The sequence below is a fragment of the Rhododendron vialii genome, chromosome 5a, assembly GCF_030253575.1.
Source record: "Rhododendron vialii isolate Sample 1 chromosome 5a, ASM3025357v1".
Lineage (NCBI taxonomy): Eukaryota > Viridiplantae > Streptophyta > Magnoliopsida > Ericales > Ericaceae > Rhododendron > Rhododendron vialii.
The window spans coordinates 16,050,805-16,070,706 of NC_080561.1; the positions used below are offsets into that span (position 1 = coordinate 16,050,805).

Sequence of the window (19,902 nt, forward strand, 5' to 3'; positions counted from 1 at the left end):
TAGTAACAGTTATTAAAAACCGTTGCTATAGTCTTATAATCTAGTAACAGTCGCATGAAAAACAGTCGCTATAGTCTTGTTTCTAGTAATGTTTTGCAAACCGTTACTATACACCATCTATACCGACGGTTTTTTCAAGCGTTGCTAAAAAAATTGTTGAAAGATTCCAAATTTCTTGTAGTGTATACATAGTTCATTTCACATGAGGTGGTCCTCATTTTAGTTAAAATGTGGACGTCCCTATTTTTTTCAATTTTTGGATCGAATTTTGATGATCTAAACCGCTCAATGTGATTAAAACATGATTTTAAAGGTAACTAAGAGAAACCAAAAAAAAAATTGACCAGGAAGGATTTGATCCGAATAATTTTTTATTGAACGGTTCAATAAAAAACTGCTTAAATCAAGCCATTCCAGATCATTTTTTTTGCCGATTTTCTCATGAAAACCTTTAAAATCATGTTCTGAACATATTGAACGACTTAGATCATTGAAATTCGATTACAAAAGAGGAGTCTGTATTTTAAGAGGTCTTCATTTGAAACTTTATATATATATATATATATATAATATTATAAAAGGATAGTAAGGGTAATTCACACATTAGAAAGATGATGACATAAGCATGAATTGTGGGAGAGATGAATACTTACGTTGTGTGACTAATTAGGATGAATATTTAAAAACTCCAAAAATAAATTCTAGGGTCAAATTTGTCTAAACCGCCTAAATCGATGTGCCTAAATCACATCCAAATCGATTCAACTGAACAACACTCACGGCCGGATGGTGGATAGAAAAACGATAATCCGCTGCGGCTGGATCGGTTCCCATTTCCCAATCCGATCCACTCAAAACCGATCCGCGGACCTGATTTAGACCAGACGGCCCGCAGAAAAAAAGAAAAAAGAAAAAGGAAAAAAGACCACGCAGTACGGCAGAAGCCGGGTTAGGTGCGGGTAGGGTTAAACCTCAAAGCAGAACGGTCCGAGTCCGATTAACACCTCGTATAAAAATCAGGTGTTCTCCTAATCCACCGTCTGCGCAATCCCCCCCCCCCCCCCCCCCACACGCTCTCTGGTTTTTGCCACTATTATACCAATTGCGTCACTCAACGAAGAACAGCGCTCGGCCTTCTTTCAGTGATCAACAACTAAAACACCACAGATCGAATATACATCCACATGTATGTAGAGAGAGAGAGAGAGAGAGAGAGAGAGAGAGAGTGCGTGTGTGTGTTTTGTCTACTGCAGATTGTTAGGGTTAGTCTCTCTCTCGAATTGGATATGCCTTTCTTCGCCATATTTGTTCGATCATTCTGCGAGGCACACTTTTTATCTGTGTAGCTACAGTTCCTTTCGGACGATTGTGGTTATTTCTTTTACTAATAATCTTTCTAAATCGGCTAGGGTTGAGTATTTTGTAATCCATCCAAATTGCTACACGTATTCGATACACTCATCTAGGGTTTCTCAGTATCATGGACTGTTACTTGTACATCGTGGCAGTGTTAGCTTTCTTGACATGTAAATGCTTTGCAATTGTTTTAGGGGAGCAATCTCGAGCTTTAGTGGTTGAATACTGAAGTTAAAATTCTTTTATGCCTTGTAAGGTTATAGTTATAGTCGTATAATAAACCCTTCGAGCGAGGCAATCTTAATAGATGGGGTTGTGAAGAACATGAGAATGCAGAGTTCATATGATTGAAATGATTACGTAGCCAATGCGCAGTTGCCTCTAGGTCTTGATATTGAGTGCTTGAAGTTATCCTATGGCTATTTCGTCACATGGATGGCTTAATGGTGTGTGGTACCTGCGTTTTGTTTTGGGCAGGATATGGCATATGTACCTGACAAGTATAATTGAACATGAACCAATAAGTGTATTTAACTACTTAGGAGTTTTTTAGCATTGTCTTTTTTGGTGTGTCTGTATCTAGGTTCTATTAGAAGTTACTCTTGACCTACGTGTCAGTCCATTTTGTTGGTCAAATTTAGCTGAACTCAAGCTAAGTTTAGGCAGTCTTTATTGGGTCATCCAGTTGGTTCTGAGTTGCTAACTAAAGCCATTTATATGTTCATGTGAGACTATGGAACACCCGCAGCTTATGTCACATGCCTCTAATGAGGAACTAATGTCCAACCATCCTTAACCTAGAAGTGTTATAATGTATATCTGTGTGTGAAAATGACCCAATCTGTATATGACTTATTGTCGTCCTAGTGTGATCTACTTTTGCCATTTTAGTTATGGTTATGGCTCTTGATTTCTTTTGTTAATAAAACTCATAGCAACACTTTTATACGTATAAGTCTAATATTATTAGATAACATGTATGGCTAATATTATGTATGGTTGTTTAATTAATCAATTCATTAGTCTAGGGAAACCTCTCTTTACCTTTCATTCCGTCCATTCTAATAGTCAAATTTAGCTTAACTCGAGCTAGGTTTAGGCAGTCTCCTCTGGGTCATGGAGTTGATTCTAAGTTTTTAACTAAATCCACAAAAACATGCGCCACGAGGTGAACCCTGCAATTTATCGCATTTTTCCATCACAGAAACTTATGTTTGAGTGTCCTATCGATGTGTATTATGCACCCTTTATCAAGTTTCTTAATAAACTTTTTGCCTATCAAAAAAAAAAAAAAAAATTGACTTTTGTTGTTCGTCAGTTGAAAAGTCTTACCAAATTCCCTGTTTGAGGACTGAATTTTCTTTCTGTGATCTTTTTCTTGTGCAGGCATTAAGTTAACAGAGCATTCCCATTCAGTGAGTTTTATTTGGAAACATCATTAATCATACAGCTGCAGGAGATGGCAAATTTAACCATGACTGGTATACTGGAAAAGGTAAGATATCAAGTGGTTTTTATTTTCATTGTCAAGGCATGGAAAACCTCTCCCCTTTCTTGACACGTGCACAGGAAAATCTTGGGTCGATGTCTTTTCTCTGGTGTACAATGGGAAGGCTGCTGGCTATTATATGTCGACTTAATTCATTTTACTGTGCAGATGACGGGCAAAGATAAGGATTACAGATATATGGCAACTTCTGATTTGCTAAATGAGTTAAACAAAGAGGGTTTTAGACCAGATGCCGATCTCGAGGTGAAGTTGTCAAACATTGTCCTACAGCAGCTGGATGATGCAGCTGGCGACGTATCTGGATTAGCTGTAAAATGGTTTGGCCCTGTTCCTTTGTTGTTTCCCTTGCTTGGCTGAAAAGGGATTTTGTGACTTCTTATGTTACCAAAGAATTCTCTCTCTCTCCCTTCCCCCCCCCCCCCCCCCCCCCCTCAATTTAGTCTGCCTATTGACAGGAAATGCATCCACTCTTTAGGTAAGGTTTTTTTTTTTTGCTATATAGGAATGTTCTTCTGTTGGAATAAACCTTAAAAGGGCTCAAATTTCCCAGATGATTTTGTAAATGTTTGTATTTTTGGTTTGTTACTTATTCTTAGACATTTCTTGTGGCCTGCTGAGTAAATTATGTTGTTAAGTTATTTCGCTCTTGCACTTAGCAATCAATTGGCGTGCAGTAAAATAAAATATAGATGAGTGGAGTGACGGTTTGGAATCCAACGTCTCACATGTGATCCTCCCTTTGATAACTAACTCCCTCCAAACTTGTGAACCTTTTTATCCAACCATTGGATTCACTACATATCCTTGTCCAAAAACCGCATTGGGCTCGTGAACTGATGGCATACAGTGTGGGAAAACTGTGATCTTTACTTCCCATGTTGGCAATTTGGTCGATAGGGATATTGTGTGCACCTCAAAACAGGGGGTTGGGAGAGCATTAAGCTCATCTGGAGAGTATTTCATTACATTGAGGTTAATAGGATGATTCCACTTTGTTGAGACTACTTGTTATGCATATATTTTAGTGGATTTGACCAAATGATGAAGCACAAAATGTGTGGTGTATTAGGCTGTATGCGTACTTGGCTCGAAGGTGTTTTCCTTGAGAACAGTGAGTTTCTGAATAATACCTAGCTTCTTTTTGGGTTTCATTGTCTCCTTCAAAGGGAAGTGGTTGTTTTTTTATTAGTAGTGATTTGGCCTCATTTTCAACGGACTCTTTGTTCTCCTTTCATATGCTTTTAATGAGATATTTCTTTGCTGATCAAGAAAAATATTGGACAAGCCCTTTACTATGGTTTTGTGGTTTTGTTACTCTTGTCATATTAGTGCTCATATTTGTTTTTGTTCTGTTTTTCACCTCATGGATAAGAAGGACTTTGCTTGTTCAAAGCAGTTATCGTTCTAATTGAATCCTGGGAAGTTGGCGATAGTAACTATGTGTAATCCATTATTCTCCTCTCTGATTTTTGTTGTTTATCTTTCCGTGACATTTCAGTCTTGCTCCATTGGTGAAGAAAGTACGGGAGCAACAAGTTGTAGAGATGACTGCTAAGCTTTGTGATAAATTACTTGACGGAAAAGACCAGCATCGTGACATTGCGAGCATCGCTTTGAAGACAATTATTTCTGAGGTCCCTAGTTCCTCTGTTGCACAATCCGTTCTTGTTTCCATCTCTCCACAACTGATAAAAGGAATAACTGGCCCGGTGAGTTTTCGAACCTTTATACTGAATTCATAGGAATACATAGGAGTGCTCAGATTGAGGCGAGCTAGGGTTGAAAACTGATATGGATGACTGATTGCCTCATGGGTGGCTAATCTACTGTCTACCAGTTAACGAACATTGATGTGCTTGAATTAGCTGTCCACTATACTCTTGGCTTGAACTTCAATGATCAAATCAGAGCATGCTGCAGATATCCAATGCGAAAATGATGGGTGGAACCTTCTTATGGATCCATGTGCTCTAAACAGTGGGTTAGAACTTAAAAGTGAAAAATAATTGCATTTTAGAAAATCCTCTTGGTACGTTTTGAAGTACTTGTAGGCCTAGTTTCCCAAAATAAGTTAGGGGCTTTTTTTTTTGTGTTGTCCTTGTTCAAAAAAAAAAATCGCATTTGTTAGTTTTTACTTTTTCGTCAAACATTTGGTTTGTCTCGACAAGGGGAATTGAAAAAGTAAAAAATTATGACTTTAACACAATTTTTTTCGTGGAAATATCCAAGTTTTAACATTTTTAAATGCAATTTTTTTTTGAATAAGGACAAAACAAAAAAAAAGCCCCGAGCTTATTTTCTTTTTATGAGAGAACAGAAGGTGTGTATTGTTAGTTGGCTCTATTTGTGGTTGATGCGTGGAGCCATAATATACTTTATTTTTCTCTTTTCCTTGGGTTCTGTCATTTCTTTGCCTAGGAAATTGTGAATGCAAGTATGTAGCGCGCGTCTGCGTATTAATGGTCCATGGTTGCTTGTAGACAAGGGTTTTGCTTAGAGGTCCCATTGGATGTCCATCTTGTAGCCAGGGTTATTGGTTTGTCTAAGCAAATTAATTATGACACCGTCTTGTGTTCTGTTGAACAATTGCCGAAGGGCTTCCATTGAAAGAGCACGAAAATCCCTTGATAAGCTGTTCTATTACTGCCATTAGAGTTTTGTAGTTTTTAAACTGTCCCTTATGGTTAACGGATATTGCCTTTCGGGTTCGTGCTGCTAACCTATGAAACACGGACACGTCAATTCTAAAAAAAATGGGGATACGAACACGGTGGGGATACACCACGTATATATATATATATATATATATATATATATATATATATATATATATATATATATATATATATAGAGTTAGGTTCCGGTGAGGGATCCCTCATTTTATTAAAATGCGGGACTCCCCTTTCCGATTGAATTTCGATGATCCAAGCCGCTCAAAGTGATCAGAACGTGATTTTAAGGGTCCCCGTGAGAAATCAGCAAAAAAAATGACCGGGAAGGACTTCATCCGAGCAGTTTTCATTGAACGGTTCAAAAAAAACTGCTCGGATGACGCATTTTCCGGTCATTTTTTTTGCTGATTTCTTGCGGGAACCCTTAAAATTACGTTCTGCACACATTGAACGGTTCGGATTTTCAAAATTTGATTGGGAAATGAAAGTCCCTCATTTTAACAAAATGAGGGATCCCTCACTTGAAAATTCCTCTATATATATATATATATATATATATATATATATATATCGGCGGTTCCTGGGACACCCAAAAAAATACCTCATAGTTCCCAATCAAATTTTGATGATCCGAGCAGCTCAATGTGATTAGAACGTGATTTTAAGGATACTCGTGAGAAATCAGTAAAAAAAATGACCGGGAAGGGCTTGATCTGAGCAGTTTCGAACAATTTTTTATTGAATGGTTCAAATAAAAACTGCTCAAATCAAAGCATTATATGGTCAGTTTTTTTGCTAATTTCTCGTGGGCATCCTTAAAATCACATTCTACACACATTGAAGGGTTCGGATCATAAAAATTTGATCGGGAACTATGACATTGAGATTTGGGGTATTTTTTTAGGTCTTTTTTTGGGTGTCCCTTGAACCGTCCTCATATATATATATATATATATTTTCTCGTGGGCACCCTTAAAATCACATTCTGCACACATTGAAGGGTTCGGATCATAAAAATTTGATCGGGAACTATGACATTGACATTGGGCAGATTTTTCGGTCGAAACCAGTTATTCGGTTTGAGATTTATAGAAACCAGGACCGGTTGAGATAAGTCGGTCCGGTTTCGACCGACTCAATCGGTTTCGGTCCGGTTTTCATTCGTGGGCCATATTTTGGGCCTAACACATCAAAAAATTCACAATTCAACCCACAAAATATCAACCAGAAATTCATAATTCAACCCTTTTTTTTGGGCCCAACAAAAAAGGATCAATTTTGAGCCTAATACATAAAAAAAAGGGAATTTTTAGGCCGGCCCCAAAAAGTAGGTTCGGACTTACTTTAGTCCTGACAAAAATATTCCTTCTTTATTTCAGTCCTTTTTTTTTACTTTTCATGCATTTTTACTATTTTGCCCATTCTTCTTAATTTTTTGTGTACATGTCCATTTTTAGTAAAATTTATATTTTTAGAATCAACTCCTGACACATTATTTCGGACAAAAATACCCTTGGCTATGTGAACTAACTATGAGAACTGCCAATTCTCATAGCTAGTTAATATAATATTTCAGACAAAAATATCCCCGCCAGTTCACATAGCCCAAGTTAACATATTATTTTGGACAAAAATACCCCTGAACTATGGCTATGAGAACTGGGGCTATGAGAGCTATATTTTTAGAATCAATTCCTGAATCATATTATTTCGGAGAAAAATACCCTCGGCTATGTGAAATGGCTATGAGAACTGCCGAGTCTCATAGTCAGTTCTATGAGAACCGCTCAGTTCTCATAGAGAACTTGTTACGTGAACTGAGCTATGAGAATTGGCTATGTGAACTGCCAATTCTCATAGTCAGTTCTATGAGAACTGCTAGTTTTCATAGTCAGTTCTATGAGAATTGGCTATGAGAAGTGATTGTTCTCATAGAGAACTAGCTTTGTGAACTGGTTATGAGAATTGAACTACGTGAACTAGCTATGTGAACTATGTAAAATACACAGTTCTCACAAAAAATATATAGTTCTCATAGGAAATACACGGTTCTAATAGATAGTTTTCATGAACAATACACAGTTCTCATAAAAAATATGCAGTTCTCATAGAAAAATACACAGTTTTCATAAACAGTTTTCACATAAAATATACAGTTCTCATAGAAAATACACAGTTCTCATAGAAAATATACAATTCTCATAGACAGTTTTCACATAAAATACACAATTCTCATAGTCAGTTCTATGACAACTGTGTATTTTAAGCTATGAGCCACTATGACAATTGTGTATTTTAAGCCATGAGAACTGGCTATGTGAACTGCCAATTCTCATAGTCAGTTCTATGAGAACTGTCAATTTTCATAGTTAATTCTTATAGAATTGACTATGAGAAGTGACTATGTGAATTAAGCTATGAGAACTGGCTATGTAAACCGCCAATTCTCATAATCAGTTCTATGAGAACTGGCTTTGTGAACTGGTTTTGAGAACTGAACTATGAGAACTAAAAAATACACAGATCACATAGTTCACATAGTCTTACCATACATTAAAATAAACAGTTTTCATAAAAAATACGTAGTTCTCATAGAAAAATACACAGTTCTCATAGACAGTTTTCACATAAAATACACAATTCTCATAGAAAAATACACAGTTCTCATAGAAAATATACAATTCCTATGGAAAAAACACAGTTCTCATAGAAAAATATACAATTCTCATAGAAAAATACACAGTTTCCATAGAAAAAACATAGTTCTCATAAACAGTTCACATGGACAATACACAGTTCTCATAGAAAATACACAGTTTTTATATAAAATACACAATTTTCATAGAAAATACACAATCCTCATAAACAGTTCTCATAGAAAAATACACAATTCTCATAGAAAAATACATAGTTCACATAACCCCACAACACATAGTTGATATAGCCCATTATACAGTTCACATAAACAAAAATATACGATTCACATAGTCTCACTCCACACCAAAACAACTTTACCATCACAAAAAGATATTCCAATTTCCAAAATCCATTTATATATATACTTTACCATCACAAAAAATAAAATGAAAACATAAAAGAAAAATCAAAGGAAAAAACTCGATAAAGGCACCTAAGATTGATTCTCAAAGAAACAACCACAGCATCGGTGGTAACGGCATCTGAGATTGATTCTCAGCACTAAAAATCGGAGCTTGTTTCTACCGTCGTTGAGTTCGATTTCATCATCAACAAGTTCGATTTCATCGTCGTCGAGTTCGATTTTGTCGTCATCTAGCAGTTCGAATATTCCATGGCACTCAAGTTCGATTTTTCCGTCGTCATCGTCGAGATCGATTTCGCCGTCATGGAGTTTGATATTGCCGTAGTCAATAACTAGATTCAACCAAAACTGTAACAAACTATACACACAAACAGACACATAGATTCAAACTTGTATCTATCAGTCCTACCAATCGTAATAGATCCATCTAACTCGAGCAGGAAAAAACAAATTTAAAAGCATCAGAGATCTTCAAACGAATCACCATGGTATTTGTGGGAGGCCACATTAAGAGGACGATGTTGGTGACATGGATGAAGTGGACGTCGTCAAGGAACGGACCAGTGGATCTAATGTCGGTGTCGGCGAGAAGGTTGAAAGCCGAGAGAGAGAGTATACTGAGGTGGAGCTCGTCGTCGTCGGATGGCAGGAGAGAGTGATGACAGAGATGGTGATCTGCTGGAGAAGAAAGGTACGATTAGTGATCTGATACACCGGTCGCGGTCGTCGCTGGAAAAAACGACTGCTGTGGCCGTGGACAGCCGTCGATCAGGAAGTTGCTCGGAGTGGTTTAGAGAGAGAGAGAGAGAGAGCGCGTCGACGGCGCCGTCCTCGTCCATTAGATCGTCGTCCGACTCGTCCTGCGGCTTGAAGTCCACTGCTTTCACGTCTCTCTCTCTCTACAAGGTGGGTTGAAAGGAGCACAATAGAGAGAGTGTGAGGGTGAGGGGCACAAAAGTCAGTATGCAATATATCCGAGCCTTTCAGCTTCGGTAAAATATTTCAGGGTTGGGTTCAAACAAAACCTAAAAAACAGGGGCGACTTCTAATTTTCTATAAAAAAAAAACCCCATAAAAACTGTTTATATATATATATGATTGATTTTATATAATAAATATATTTATTAGACCAATATACATCACAAAATATCAACCAAAAACCCATAATTCAACCCCTCCCCTATGTTTATATATATATATATACACACACTATTATACATATATATAATTGGTCCAATTTCGACCGGTTTTTAAAACACATAAACCGGATCGAAACTATTTTTTCGGTTTATAAAATCTTATAAACCGGGACCGGATTGAAATTATTCAACCGGTTTAAAAAATTTGGTCTGGTCTGGTTTTTCCTGTTTCGATCGATTTTCCGGTCTCGGCTAACAGCCCTCCTTACCGATCATTTTTTTTGCTAATTTCTCGTGGGCATCCTTAAAAATCACATTCTGCACACATTGAACGGTTCAGATCATAAAAATTTGATCGGAAACTATGAGATTGAGATTTTGGATGTTTTTTTAGGTGTCCCTGGAACAGCCCCTACATGTATATATGTGAGTCCGTTTCCCATGAGGGGGTCCTCATTTTAGTTAAAATGCGAACCTCCTCATTTTTCTCATTTCCCGATTGAATTTCGATGATCCAAGCCGCTCCATGCGATCAGAATGTGATTTTAAAGGTACCCGCAAGAAATCAGAAAGAAAAAAAAACCGGGAAGGGCTTCATTCGAACAGTTTTTTATTGAATTCAATAAAAAACTGCTCAAATCAAGCCCTTCCCGATCATTTTTTTTGTCAATTTCTTGCGGGTACCCTTCAAATCATGTTCTGAACACATTGGGCAGCTCAGATCATCGAAATTCAATCGCGAAGGGGGGTCCGCATTTTAAGAGGTCCTCATTTGAAACTTTATATATATATATATATATATATATATATATATATATAGAGAGAGAGAGAGAGAGAGAGAGAGAGAGAGAGAGAGAGAGAGTTTTCCCTTCAGGTAAGGGCGTCCTCATTTTAAATAAAATGCGGATGTCCCATTTTCCGATCAAATTTCGATGATCCGAGTCGCTCAATGTGTTCAGAATGTGATTTTAAGAGTACCTGCAAGAAATTAGCAAAAAAAAAAGAGAGGCCGAGAAGGGCTTGATTTGAGCAGTTTTTATTTGAATTGTTCGATAAAATACAAACAAAAACTGCTTGGATCAAGTCCTTTTCGGTCTTTTTTTTAGCTGATTACTCGTGGGTACCCTTAAAATTACGTTCTGAACATATTGAGCGGCACAGATCATTGCAAATTGGTCGGGAAAGGGACGTCCTTAATATGGTAAGAGCGCCTTTACTGGAAGTTTTGTATGTGCGTGCGTGTGTGTGTGTGTGTGTGTGTGTGTGTGTGTGTGTGTGTATATATATATATATAGTCTTTTCTTCCATGCTTAAATTAAAAAATGTAAACATTAAACAACTTAACATTCACATTTCACCATAAACACTAACCATTAGTAGTTTTAACATAATAGATGCGTACCGTTACCATTAAAGCAAAACAAAACATCCATGGTCATAGATTTAATACAATTAGGGTTAGTTCGAAACTTGGCTCGCTAATGGCTCGTCTGAACTTGGTTCGTCAAATAAACGAATGAGCTCGAGCCACTTGATGCTCGGCTCGGATGAGCTCCAAGCTGGTACGTATACATATATATGATATAAATTATTATATGTATATATTTATAATATAATATATATTATTATTATTATATGTATACATTTTGAAAATAGACAACTTTGGGTTTTACTTTCCATGTGTTAGCACGTGGCTTATGCAACCACACCTAGCTGGGCAACCACACACGTACGTATGTCTACTGCTTAGTTTTATAGGGGAGGAGTGCATACCCTTGCACATCTTTCACTGATGTGGGACAAGTCTTGAGGTAGGCTTTTCGTTGTGAGTGGAAAAAAATGAGTCCCACATCGGAAGTTCTTGAGAACTCGCACCCATTGAACCAGTATAAAGAAAGAGTCTAGCTCTATTTCTTTTTCACGTGTTGCGCACACATGGTGAAGCTCGGCTCGGCTCGTTTGCAGTCCTAAATACAATGCAATCGAAGGAGAAACATCCATAGTGACACGCAGAATAACATATGCATACAAGCCCATCCATAGTGACCCCTAAAAAACCCCTCAAAATCTTAATCTCATAGTTCCCGATCGAATTTTGATAATCCGAGCCGCTCAATGTAATCAGAACGTGATTTTAATTAAGTTTACCCATGAGAAATCAACAAAAAAAAAATGACCGGGAAGGGCTTCATCCGAACGGTTTTTTATTGAACTTTATTGAACGGTTCAATAAAAAATTGCTCAAATCAAGCCCTTCCCGGTTATTTTTTTTGCCCATTTCTCGCGATCACCCTTAAAATCACGCTCTGAATACATTGAGTGGCTCGGATCATCAAAATTTGATCAGGAACTATGAGATTAAGATTTGGAGGGTTTTTTAAGGGTCCCCGGAACCGCCCCATATATTATATATATAATATATATATATATATATATATAGAGAGAGAGAGAGAGAGAGAGAGAGAGAGAGAGAGAGAGAGAGAGAGAGACGCCGGACAAGAAAGAGGGAGAAGATGAGAGAGGCACACACAAGGGTCAAAACCCTAATTCTCAAAATCTCATTCATCAAGTCAGACGATTACATTGTTGAACGTCTTATTTATAGACTCAAAACCCTAATGGAAATAACATGAAACATTAAACATAACCTAATAGACTAAAAACCCTAACGGAAATAAAAGGAAACATTAAAAATAACCTAATTAAATATTAAGTGCTTCCTATTACTACTAATTAAAAGAACAATAATTATATTTCTTGGACAAAAATCTTCCTCCGGCGACCAAGCCATTTATAGTCCACATCAGAGAGAGAGAGAGTAGTTGTCAAAGGTGCAAATAGGCACGCGCCTAAGCGAGGTGCACCCCTTTCGCCTTGTATGACCCCAAGCTAGGCGACTTGAACAAGGCGCAAACTAGGCGACCAAGGCGACGTAGCGCAAAAAGGCGCGCTTCTCTTTCAAAATTGATCACAACCCTAGAATTATGTTGTCTAGGTTAAAATTTTACCTTCGGCCGTCGATTACAAATGAAACATAAGGGCAAATCGAAAAAAATAGGGGCTTTCCTCAGTCGATAACAGCCGATCGAAAACAAAAGGGCCGTCGATTAGTCGTCTCTCCTCTCATCTCCATCTATCTCCTCTGTCCCTCATCTCCTCTCATCCTTCTCAATCGTCTCTGCTCATCTCTCTCGGTCTTCTCTCCTCATCAATTATCAATGTATTCTTCCTCTCTTCCCTCTATTTGCATGCGTATAACTTCATAGTTCATATATAAAAACAAGTTCTGGGATTTTCAACCAATTTTTTTTTGACGTTTAGTCTATTTGACATGTGATGGATGTTTTAATGTATCTTTTGGAGGGTAAACTCATTGGCTTAGTGCTTATTATGTGAAATATTAGTGTATGCTATTTTTCCTATTTTTTCGGCATAGGTGCTCCTCGCTTCAAAAAGGCGTGCGCCTTGCCTTGGGCCCAATAGGACCTTGCAGCTTGGTGCGCCTTTCGCCCTTGACAACTATGGACGAGAGAGCTCCTCTAGTGTCGACCCAGGGTTTGGAACGATGAGTGCTGGTGTAGTCGATGTAGAATTTTAAGTTATAAAGGTATAATTATAGTGTAACCCAAATATTTTGAGTAATTTCATATTAACCCCTGAAAATTAAAAACATTACAGTTTGACCCCTGCCGTGTCCCCTATCAAAAAATAACAAAAATTAAGGAACATGCCTCGTGGCATGTCCAATACGTATTTGGGCATGTCCCCCACCGTGTCCCCGTGTCCGACATGTGGATACGGCACCCTTTTGGAGTGTCGGTGTGTCATAGCTGCTAACAATTACTACTAGTTTTTCTTTTACAGGGAATGAGTGCAGAGATAAAGTGTGAATGCCTTGATATTTTATGCGATGCTCTTCACAAATATGGGAATCTGATGGCATCAGACCATGAGGTGCTATTAGGTGCATTGTTGCCCCAGTTGAGTTCCAACCAAGCTAGTGTTCGAAAGAAGGCTGTTTCATGTCTTGGTAAGGCTAAGGTTATGAAATTCTAGTGCAATCATTTATGTTAGATGCTGGTACTCTTCCAAAAAGGGAGGGAGTTGAACACTTAATCTCAAGTCTTGGATTTATATTTTAGATGGGCGATAACAATAATTTTGCTGATGTTTTTTCTTCTTTTTTCAGCATCTCTGGCTTCAAGTTTGTCCGATGATTTGTTGGCGAAGTCAACCATTGAAGTTGTTCGGCTTTTGAAAACTAAGGGCAAAAAAAGTGAAATGACCCGTACAAACATTCAGATGATTGGTGCTCTTAGGTTAGTTCTCTAACATACACAGTGCACGCACACACACAGAGACATACACAGTATGATTGGTGAAGAGGTTCCTTTTGATTGTCGGTTTCATTGGCTTGGAATCTCCGTGTACCATACACCCTTTGAAAATGTAAATCTACTGTTTGTCTCAATAGAGTTGAAATTTGTCCTTGACAATGTACTTTTCATCATCTAGGAGGTAACTTGACCCTATGAGTTGAGACGATGATGAACGACCATCTTCTATTCTCTAAAAGTCTTAGTAAACATCGAACATAGCCTTCTTGCATCAAAAGTTGTTGGTCACTCTGTTGTTGAATGCTTAATTATGTGTCCTAAAACTTTAACCTCCTAAGCCTCCTTGGAAAGTCTGTTCATTCTTCATGGTGGGTAGCAGTAGCAAGACTATACAGACGGTTGAGTTAGTCTCTTGTCTATGGATAGTTTCTCACGTTTTCTCATTCTGTTTTAAAGTAATCGAATAGGTTACCAGTTACCACCACATCTTATGAGACCTGGGTCCCCTCCCGTAGATGAGGGTACCTATAAACTTATATTTTCTTACCATTCTTGACAATTAACGACCTGACTGTAAAATTGCTGTCATTGCCATTTTATTTTTCAGAAAAGCAGGGATAGAACCCAGAAATTGTTTCCATTTGTATTATGTTGTTAACCTACTATTTGAGTTCCGCTGCATTGCCCTTCCCTTCCGTTCTTTGTTTACCTTTGATGGTGTTTATTTATTTATTTATGTACTTGTTATTTTTTTTAACTACGATGATATTGATAAGTTATGGGACTGTTGTGTCTTAGCCGTGCTGTTGGATACCGTTTTGGTCCCCATCTTGGAGATACAGTTCCAGTACTGTTTAACTATTGCACGAGTGCATCAGAGAATGATGAGGAGCTTCGTGAGTATAGTTTCCAGGTATTATGTTTATGAACTTACTCTTTTGATTCTTCTGGTTATATTTCCTTGTGTTTTTCATCTTCCAACTGGCACATGTGCTTATTTGGAATGCAGGCTTTGGAGAGCTTCCTCCTCAGGTGCCCCAGAGATATATATTCGTACTGCAATCAGATTCTTCATCTTACCCTAGAATATCTTAGTTATGATCCTAATTTCACTGATAACATGGACGAAGATACTAACGATGAGAGCCATGAGGAGGAGGAGGATGAGTATGTCGTTCCTACCTTTTTTTTTATTAGATTAGACCTAGCATGCTAAAAATGATATTATTGGCAAATAATGATGTTCCACTGATGTCTAAATGCTTGACGACCTTGTAGTGAGAGTGCGAATGAATATACAGACGATGAGGATATTAGCTGGAAAGTTAGAAGAGCTGCAGCTAAGTGCTTAGCTGCGTTGATTGTTTCCCGTCCTGAGATGCTTTCAAAGCTCTATGAGGAGGTATGTTTGCAACTTGCAAGTGCTATTGAGTGTGTATATCCTCTTGCCGGATTTATCCTTTGTTCATTTCCGAGCTTAATGTAAGATAGAGATAGGTTTATCTTAACAATGAATGAATGAATGAAAGTGGACGTCTTGGTACCCTCTTATTTTATTTCCTTTACTCAAGGGCCACTGTAATTACTTTATGTCCTTCGTTCACTCAAGCGTTGAATAATTAATGCCCTTACGAAATGCTTTATGTTTTTGGATTGAGGAGTATTATGGTTTGAAGTACCAGGGATATGTAACAGTAACGGATGATGTGTAACAGGATTGGTAGGTCCCAAGTCCTGTTATGGCCTCCATGGTGTGAAGGAAAATCGCGTATGTAACAGTGTTACATGACGGTATTGGTCCTTACGTAATGACAGTAACGGACGGTTAGCTAAAATTGGGGCTTTCGCGAGCTTAATATGGCCGTTACGGTAACGGTTTTTGTAAAAAATTCACGTCTCTGGTTACCGCTATCATTATGCTACGACTGTTACTCCCCGAAACCCTTCACAACTGATACCGTTATGGCGACCGACACCGATATGTCTAACCGTCCCAACCCCCCAAGATTGTGTTAGGTAGATTCTATCATCTATGTAGCATGGACATTGGTTGAAGACAACGTACCGGTCGGACACTCCCTGGACACATGTCCGACACGTAATTTCAAAGTGCCCAGATAGTTTTGTATTGGACACTCTTCTGAATTGGTCGGACATGCTCGGGACACGCTATGGACTCGTGTCTGACACTCGAGTACAAAGTGTCCGAACTTTTTTTTGCTTTATTTATAGTTGGACACTCTCCCAACCTCCTTGGGCACCCCAAGAACATCCTATGGATACTTTTGGTTTGGACACTTGGGGACAAAAATGCAATTATAAAAACATTAAGAATCACAAGTTTTATGTGCAGTGAAAAAATAATTAACATAAAGTTGGGGTCTCTCTCTCTCCTCGTCTCTATTCAACTCTCTCTCTCTCTCTCACCTCCTATTGTCTATTTTATTTCAGCGAGAATACATGTACTAACGTTGAATATTTTTGTGGGCACCATAATTGTGAAACATGAAATAAAAATAATGGTAAAAAACAGAGTACATATGTTATGATAAAATCAAATGTTATCATTTTGCTTATATACATTTTTTTATGATAAAAGAATATCGGTAAGTGTTCGATCCAAACAGTTTTTCACAAAACAGTTCATGTCAAGCTTTATGAAAAACTGTTCGGATCAAGCACTTTCCGATCATATTTTGAGCTGATTTCTCACTAATACCTTTAAGTTGAACGGTTTGGATCATCAAAATATAACCGGAAATGAAAGGTCGGCACTGTAGGAAAAATGAGGGATCCCTCATCTCAATGATATACAATATATACATATAGATATATATATATATATATATATTTATTTATTTATTTATTTTTCAATCAGGGATGGAGCTGATAGAATGCTGAAATAATCTAAAGCACTAAAGAGTCCCCGAGGTGGTGAATGAAACTACCGGTCAAAATTGATTCAATACCAATTAAAACAATCAAGCAAGCCTCTTGCTAATTCAAACAAACCATCAGTCAAAATAGAGAGCAATATATCAAAAGTGACATATATATATATATATATATATGTAGAGAGAGAGAGAGAGAGAGAGAGAGAGAGAGAGAGAGAGAAAGAATTAAAAAGTTAACAATTTTCCCTGCGTGTTATGTCCTCTATTTTTTGAAAATTAGCGTGTAGGTGTGTCGGTGCTGTATAGGGCAGGTTCGAAGAAGCAAAATTGATTCCCCTTACAAGTGTTCTTTATGTTATTGGAGCAAGGTACATCAGTGGTTGGCAAAAAATGCTAATGAACAGTACTAATTTTACATTTACCTACTCACATCTCTTTCAATATTATACCAGTACTCTCTATTTTACCTATCCTTGAATATAATATTATTAGTTCATTATGATGGTGAAATACAAGAAATAAAAAATAAGAGAACAAATAAGAGAAGAGAGAGAAAGTTCAAAGGACCACAAAAAGAATAAAATAATCAAAACTAGTAAATAGTTCTTCGGTATTTATGTCTAAGCTGCACCTGGGCATATATCTACGCCCCCTGCAGGCTGCTGCAGGGGTGTTTTTTTGTGTTTGACTCTCTAAAATGCACTTTCCCTACTCTGTTGTACATGCTCTTAGAAGTGGAATTTATCTTTGTGCAGGCTTGTCCAAAGCTGATAGACAGGTTTAAAGAAAGGGAAGAAAATGTTAAGGTAAGGCTAAAATGATGCTTTTTAGTGACATTTATTTAAAAACTCACCTTCAACTATTTTGTTCTCCTTTTCTTTCTTTCTTATCTTTCTTATTTTATTTTATTTTTTCACGGGGAATGGGGGTTCTTGCTTGGTAATAAGTTAATAACATTCATTATGTGTTTTTATTTTTTGTTGCTGCAGATTGGATGTGTTCAATACATTCATTGAGTTACTTCGTCAGACAGGAAACGTGACAAAAGGGCAGATTGGTATAACTGAAACGAGGTAAGTTTTCTGTTTTTCTGTCCAAATCTTGTAGATCATATTAGAAGTTTGTGTCCTTATTCATTTCTTCCATTTTGGTTATTACTTACTACTGTATGCTATGCTGTTAAAATAATGTGTGCTCTCTAGTTGAAGAAAAACCTAGCTAATTTTCTGTGAATTGTACAGTATTTCTGTGGTGGAAAATATACCTTCAATTCCATCGCAAATTGGATGGGTGATCAAGCAGTTTCCAAGGAGATTGACTGGGCGTAGGAGACATTTGGAGATGGACTTAAGTAAAAGCACTTTCCTGAGTTTGCCTACGTACTACATGTCATTGTTTACCTTTCCACTGCAGTGGTTAGATATATTGGGAAGATGGCGCCAACATTACCTCTGGAGTGGTATAGGTGAGGAGTTCAAATACCACCTTTGTGGATTAGGAGGTTATGGAATGGGATTCAGGGGGGCTTGGAAAATGTTATGCCAAGTTGCCAACTGTCGGCAAATTGAGTGCTGGAAGTAGGATGTGGGTATGATAGTAGAGGTTTAGATGGTTGGAGAGCAAACCCTGGGAGAATTTCCTCCTCTCTTCGTTTTTGTCAGACATAAGGGGCTTCATGGCGGTGTATGCATGAAGAAGCAAAAGTTCCTTTTACTGATTTTGAGGAGGCGTGTTCTTTTGGGATGGATTTGAAGTTGCCTACCAAAGTAACCAATTTCTTTTTCATGTCTTGTGATGGTCGTGGCATTTTTTAGTTCTTTAATTTATTTTCTGTTGGGAGGGCTTGATTTAGTAGGGAGAGGAAGGCTTGATCTTTGGTCCTTTTATGTCCATGTGGATCATTTAGGGTGAGCACAATAAGACGAGCTGTGGTATGGAGAGGAAGGCTTGATAAAGTCTTTTGATGTGGAGGGTGAGCGCAATGAGACTTGTTGTGGATATGCAGAACCTACAGGAATCTTCTAGGGTGAGCGGTACAAGACTTCTTGTGGATATGCAGAACCTATGTGTAGGCTAACTAGATTTTTTTTTTGTATTGAATGCAGAACCTATGTGTAGGCTAACTAGATTTTTTTTTTGTATTGATGGATTCTTTCAAGATTCTAACGTAGTTTTCGTTTCTGTTTCTTCCCCCCCACCCCCCCCCCCCCCCGGTGGAGGTGTATGGGTGGCATTCCCTTGGTTGTCTTTGATTTATTCTTATACGCTTGTGTATCAGATGAAAAAAACTGGTCTACCAATAGTTGTGTGTGTGCAGAGTAGTTACGTATTTGTCTACAAATAGCTTAGGTTTGTTTTCTAGATTTGTATCCTTCAAAAGATATACAGTCTCGTGTAATTATTGTAGTATTTTGTTAACCACTTCTACTCATGTCCCTACAATATTCCCTTTCATACATTTTGGCATTGTGTTAAGAAATCTCCATTGGATGCTTTACTAGTAATGCACATGTATGCAACATCATAACCTCTTGAAAAGGAGAGAAGATGAGAAAGGTTGAACACTTTGTGTGCTCATCATCTTTATGAGGAGCATTACATATGGCTCCTATTATTATGTGTTTCAAGTGTGTAACCTGTGTTAAGGGGCGTGACTTGTTGATACCATGGAATAAAACTTCTTAAGTATGTCGACGCCACTTCTGGTGGTCTTTTCTGAAAAGAGCAGTATAGAGAAGTGGAGTAATTTGGAGAGAATATAGTTACGTAAAGAGAGTAGAAATATGGACACAGAAATTTGGAGGAGACAAGGAGACGAGCGAAGAGTGGTAACGAAAAGAGTCAGAGGAGAGAACAATGAGGTTGGAGTAGATTGGGAGCACGCACGTGTACATTGTACGAATATATAAATTGAGAGAGAGAGAGAGAGAGAG

The 19,902-nt window shown here is 37.7% G+C and overlaps 1 protein-coding gene across 1 annotated transcript in view; it reads left to right on the top strand.

The window, feature by feature from the left end:
- Positions 1-984: 984 nt before the first annotated feature.
- The window catches only part of LOC131326275 (cullin-associated NEDD8-dissociated protein 1), a 31,128-nt gene continuing 12,210 nt past the window's right edge, over positions 985-19,902 (top strand). Inside the window, exons 1-11 of the mRNA XM_058358998.1 lie at positions 985-1,262; positions 2,743-2,851; positions 3,014-3,183; positions 4,365-4,575; positions 13,603-13,768; positions 13,928-14,057; positions 14,874-14,988; positions 15,085-15,242; positions 15,354-15,477; positions 17,725-17,780; positions 17,959-18,042. Coding sequence (XP_058214981.1) covers positions 2,816-2,851; positions 3,014-3,183; positions 4,365-4,575; positions 13,603-13,768; positions 13,928-14,057; positions 14,874-14,988; positions 15,085-15,242; positions 15,354-15,477; positions 17,725-17,780; positions 17,959-18,042 — 1,250 coding nt within the window. The 5' untranslated portion in view covers positions 985-1,262; positions 2,743-2,815. The remainder of the gene's footprint in view (positions 1,263-2,742; positions 2,852-3,013; positions 3,184-4,364; positions 4,576-13,602; positions 13,769-13,927; positions 14,058-14,873; positions 14,989-15,084; positions 15,243-15,353; positions 15,478-17,724; positions 17,781-17,958; positions 18,043-19,902) is intronic.